The sequence below is a fragment of the Macrobrachium nipponense genome, chromosome 25 (genome assembly GCF_015104395.2).
Source record: "Macrobrachium nipponense isolate FS-2020 chromosome 25, ASM1510439v2, whole genome shotgun sequence".
NCBI lineage: Eukaryota > Metazoa > Arthropoda > Malacostraca > Decapoda > Palaemonidae > Macrobrachium > Macrobrachium nipponense.
The window spans coordinates 7804888-7809887 of NC_087214.1; the positions used below are offsets into that span (position 1 = coordinate 7804888).

Sequence of the window (5000 nt, forward strand, 5' to 3'; positions counted from 1 at the left end):
CAAAGAGGGGATTCCCAGTTCGAAAGTGAAGGCAATGTTTATCGTGAGAAGCGGCCTCAATGCAATGTCTGCTGAGTGACGAAACTGACTTACCGATGATAATGGAAGTGAACAGGATTCATTGTTGGGGTAATTACCCAGACCAAAGTTGGGAGACGTCCATTGCATTGAGGTGGAACTCAACTGCACTTTATTGCATTTATCACTAGTAGGAGCCTTGGTTGTTGTGGTTGTGGTGGTGGGGGTAGTTGTGGTCGTACTCGTGGTGGTGGGGGTAGTTGTGGTCGTACTCGTAGTGGTGGTCGTACTCGTGGTGGTGGGGGTAGTTGTGGTCGTACTCGTGGTGGTGGGGGTAGTTGTGGTCGTACTCGTAGTGGTGGTCGTACTCGTGGTTGTGCTCGTACTCGTTGTTGTGCTCGTACTTGTACTGTAGATATGTAGATATATATAAAGGTGATGCCACGGAGGAAAATGAAAAGACAAGAATTGCCAAGATCTTTCGGTCTACACGACCCTTTACTTGAGGCACAACTGATCATAGCAGAGCAAAAACATAGTACACGTAGGCTTAGTTTCCAAACTGACATTACAGGATAAGCACAAGGTCCAATTCACTCTACAGAAAAAAAAACCTGTGGGCAAGATCAGAGATTTAAGGCAGCCACCCACACGTGGTCAACAGACGATTTAGTCAGAAAACAATACATTTTGAAAAATAAGGAGGCACATACGACTTGGTAACATCCCGAAAAATTAGATTAAGGATTTAGGCACAGTACCTTGTCAAGGCAATTTTAATCGAAAAACCAGGAGTAAGATGTGATTCAAATACGACGGAAGCAAGAAATCTCAGAACGTTTGAAAAAATCCCACTCGAACGTTAAATGAAAAAACTTACGGACATGAAGGATCAGGTTCAAAGGTCACATCAGCAGACCATCCAGGATAGAAGTTTGATGCTGTCCTGAAGAAGAGGATCATCTGATTGCTTGAAGAAGTAAAATTTGTTCCTGCAGCAATATCTTGATCACAGTAACTGCAAAGTCGAAGAGAAAATGAGTTGCCTAATTCCATTATTTTAAAGTAATGCCCAATGGCTGACAAAATATCCGTCAGTGATTTTCTTTCCCAAAACCCGTATCTGTTTAGAGGAGTGCTGATGCAATATCGACATCTGAATTAATTTAGTTGCTTGAACGTTGAGGCCAGGAATACTTATATGGTGTGAAAACGTAACTTGAAAATGGCAACAATGAAAATTCCAGAGGATAATTCAGTTTAATCAGAATGGTCAAGGATATTTGTTCGACAACAATCTTTGAGCTCTTACACTTCACCAACAGTAAGGTTGGTGGTCCTTATCTCCAGGGCGTCGAAATAACAGCAGAGGTTTCCACCACAGTAAGAATTTTTTCCATAAAGTCTAAAAGAATTGAACTTTATCTTCACAATGGTACATTGAGGGCCCTGGATCCATTTTACGCATCTTGCACCTGGGAATAGAAAAGTAGAAAATACTAGTGCCTTTAGACTACGCTTAGTAGCAGATAGAAAATTTAATTTTTTGCTTCTTATAAGATAAAACTGGTAGCATGCTTGAGGATTAGTTATTCAACTGTCAAGTGCTTGTTCTTGTTTAATAACACTCTTAATGGAGGGCACTGGGGAGCTGTTAATTGTAATTGCCCTGTAAAGTATTCAAAATCACTTTTCGAAACATGTTCAAGGCTATAACAAACGTTCCAGAAGCCAGCTGGAGAGATTTTGATAGATCTGTAATGCCTAATCACTGATTTTAATAACTCCGGTGACAATCCCTACTGATCACCTCTTGCTAGCTTCTATGCCATTCAAGAACATTTGAGTGGTGTGATATTTTGTTTACTCAAAAGAAGTTAGTCAATGTGTGTGTGTGGAGATACTTGTGCAATCTACATGTGTCTGAATCTAAATCTTGCTGCCCAGCTGTATCTCAGTCCATGGCTTTTAATGTCAAGACTCAAATAGTATTTTAGTGAGTTTAACCAGTAATTGGTCATGCATGAAAGTGCCTGTAGTGCCCACGTACGCGGGCCTACACACACCTACAACCACCGTCTTCCAGAGAAAGACAACCTCTCTCTTACGGTTTTTATACACTTATCTTAATCGTTATTATTGTCACATTTATGCATTATTGCCATTGTATGTATTGCACTGCCATCTTTCCAATCATGCCTGTATGATCTTCAGTCTAATATTCTGTACCATTTCATATTTATATTTTCTATCTGTGAACAAACATATGCTTGAACCTAATCCCTGGTTCGATCTGTCAGAGGTCGGAAGCTACATCGTGGCTCGCACGAGCCCTTGACCTGGGTGAATATTCTGTAAATAAATCAGTTAGCAGCAGACTCTGAATCTCTCTCATACCTCGCCTCATGTGCTAATGCCATTGTGATTTGACCCTCTAAGTCCCTTAGGACAGAGGATATAGATTTTTTATATTGGACTGCTTTGAAGTTTTCTCTTAATTTTGATTGTTGCGGGTGATTGCCCAAATAGATTGAAAGGATTGTTGTTATCTTGCCATTGTTCTGAATTGGATCTTTTTTGTCTAAACAGTCCCAAAAGTTATTTGCATGTTGACGGCAGCCTTGTAGAGATACTATGATTAAATAATTCGCTCTGAGTGAAATTTAGGATATTAATATCAACTACTTGATCTCTCAGTGATTTTCTGTAAGATAACCTAATCTATGAATCAATATCTATAGCATCCATCATGCTATAATTTTCATTATTTGTATTTTGATTATAGAAGGCAGCACTGCTTGGGATTGATTATTTTCAATTGGGGAGGGTAAAGGGTTGGTAAGGCTTTTTCCTGAATGAAAAATTCAGTGGTAAAGAGTATATGAAGGAATTCTGCAATCATAGACTCTACACTCATTCCATCGGAGCTACAAGCTTCACAAGGGAAATCCTAATGGCCCAAACAACAGATCCCTATGAGAAAGTTGTCAATATTTCTTATCACAGTAATTAAAAGTAATTACTCCTATGTCTAGAAGACAGTATTTCTTATGTTAATTCATGAATGCCAGTGATCAGTAACTTTATGTCGTGCCTGTCAGGAATATTCTGTTGCGGAAAGGTTTCCTCTAAAAATATTACTTACTTACATAATTCATAAATAATTACTATTTGCTTACTTTAAAACTGCCACTGAGGGAAAGGGGAAATAATAAGGTAATAAATCTCACGGTTTAGTTAACCACATTGCATCCATTAATGGTTCTCTGGTATTTGGGAAAGAGGAAGCAATGGGGCTAAGGATACACTCAGCCAAATCTTGGAGGCAGGGCTGAAACCATCATTGTCTTATATCAATTATGCCAATGAAGGAAACTACACAAGTATATGTCCTTATTTGTTACTGAGAAGCAGTATATGTCAAGCATACCAGGAATCCCAGTAGAAGGCCAGATGGCCTGTTGGGTGCATAACAAAAGAACTAAGTTTATCTGACTGTGTGAATGTAACTTAGCTGGATTTCAGAAAACTTACCAATTGTCAAGTGCTGGGGTACCTAGGAGTTGTTATTCCCTAGTATGGTACTTTAAACTTACCTGCTGGGTAATTACTAGGGTAGTTGGGAGATGTTATTGTTCCTGGTGCAGTAACATTCGCTGAACAACCTGAGATAAGACTATCTGCAAATACAAACAGATACTGTCAATCGGGTTTTGTAATGACAACAAAAATATCAAGATCTAAAGACACCCATCTAATACAGAACTCAAGATTAGCACATGTACTACTATGCTACAAAATATTGCAGCAGTTATCTTAATTAATGGTTCAGGCACAAGGCATATGGCGGTATTCAGCAAACTGTATCTAGTAACTATTCACCAGGCGGCGCAGGTGGTTGATGTACCACGGTGACAGACTGACAGTTTCTCAGTCATTAGGTTACGAGTTTCCCTAGATCAAAATCCTGTGCAAGCACAAGACTGGCATAATCTAAAACCAGTGAATAAATTCAATTGCTAATGGATATCATGCGGGTAATCAGTACCCTGATAGCTGAGCAAAATAACATTCCATTGTAAGGAAAGTAAAATTGTTATCTTTCTTCCAAACCTCTTTTTCTTAAGAATTTTGGTATTAATTATTTTTTCTTCTGACTTGATATTCACTATTTTTTGCCATCAGAGGAGGGTCCTATTTTAGTACTCAAAGTTTGTAGACCTGTGAGTTTTTAAAAACAAAACAAATTCATTACAGTGTGTTTATCGTAGTCTGTAAATAGCGGGGTATCCAATAACAAGCATTATGATTTTTTTTAGTAAGCATTAGTGTGTTTTAGGTTTTTCATAATGAATTATGCATTCGTTTACGGTCGGTATGCAAATATACATTAGATCATTGCAGTGGTGACTGGCCTCCTAAACTTGTTCATTTGACCTAGCTCTGAGCCTGTATGCTAAAGACGAAGTTTTTCGCCCCCTTGAGAGGAACATTTTCATACTGTTCTTGGTGTTGTAAAACAGAAAAACAAAAATAAAGTATTTCCATATATTATTAACATCAACAATGGTTGGCAGATAATAATGATAGTGAGTCAGAAGTCGAACTGAGATGTATAAAAAAATATTAATTTAGTGCAAAAAATTACCAATATGTTTAGAAAATATCAAAAGATGAATTAATAGATCCTTTCAAACTTAATTACAGAAAAGCAACAGTAAATCAAGTTTATTCTTTATATTAAACACTTTAGCAGTTTCAGTTCATCAATGCTACTCACATCCAAACATTAAAGCAACTCTCAACGTCACAGTAACTCTGTTCCAGGGGCGGCTCGTGTAAAGGCACTGTGGAACTGTAGCACCCCCTGTTTTCACTTAACATTTATTAATAACATACAGTGTAGTGATTTATTTTTCATTTCTTCTTTAATATTTGTACATAATATTTAGTACAATGGGAAACCATTCTTAACGTCAGTG

General features: G+C 37.9%; 1 protein-coding gene across 4 annotated transcripts in view; it reads right to left on the reverse strand.

Moving 5' to 3' along the window:
- Window positions 1–5000, reverse strand: part of LOC135199273 (blastula protease 10-like) — a 53572-nt gene that overhangs the window by 12750 nt on the left and 35822 nt on the right. For all 4 annotated transcript variants that reach the window (XM_064227168.1, XM_064227167.1, XM_064227166.1 and 1 more), the window contains 4 exons: window positions 3615–3698; window positions 1331–1493; window positions 899–1036; window positions 94–427 (listed from right to left, as the gene is read on the reverse strand). In XM_064227168.1, the coding sequence (XP_064083238.1) occupies window positions 94–427; window positions 899–1036; window positions 1331–1493; window positions 3615–3698 (719 nt within the window). The remainder of the gene's footprint in view (window positions 1–93; window positions 428–898; window positions 1037–1330; window positions 1494–3614; window positions 3699–5000) is intronic.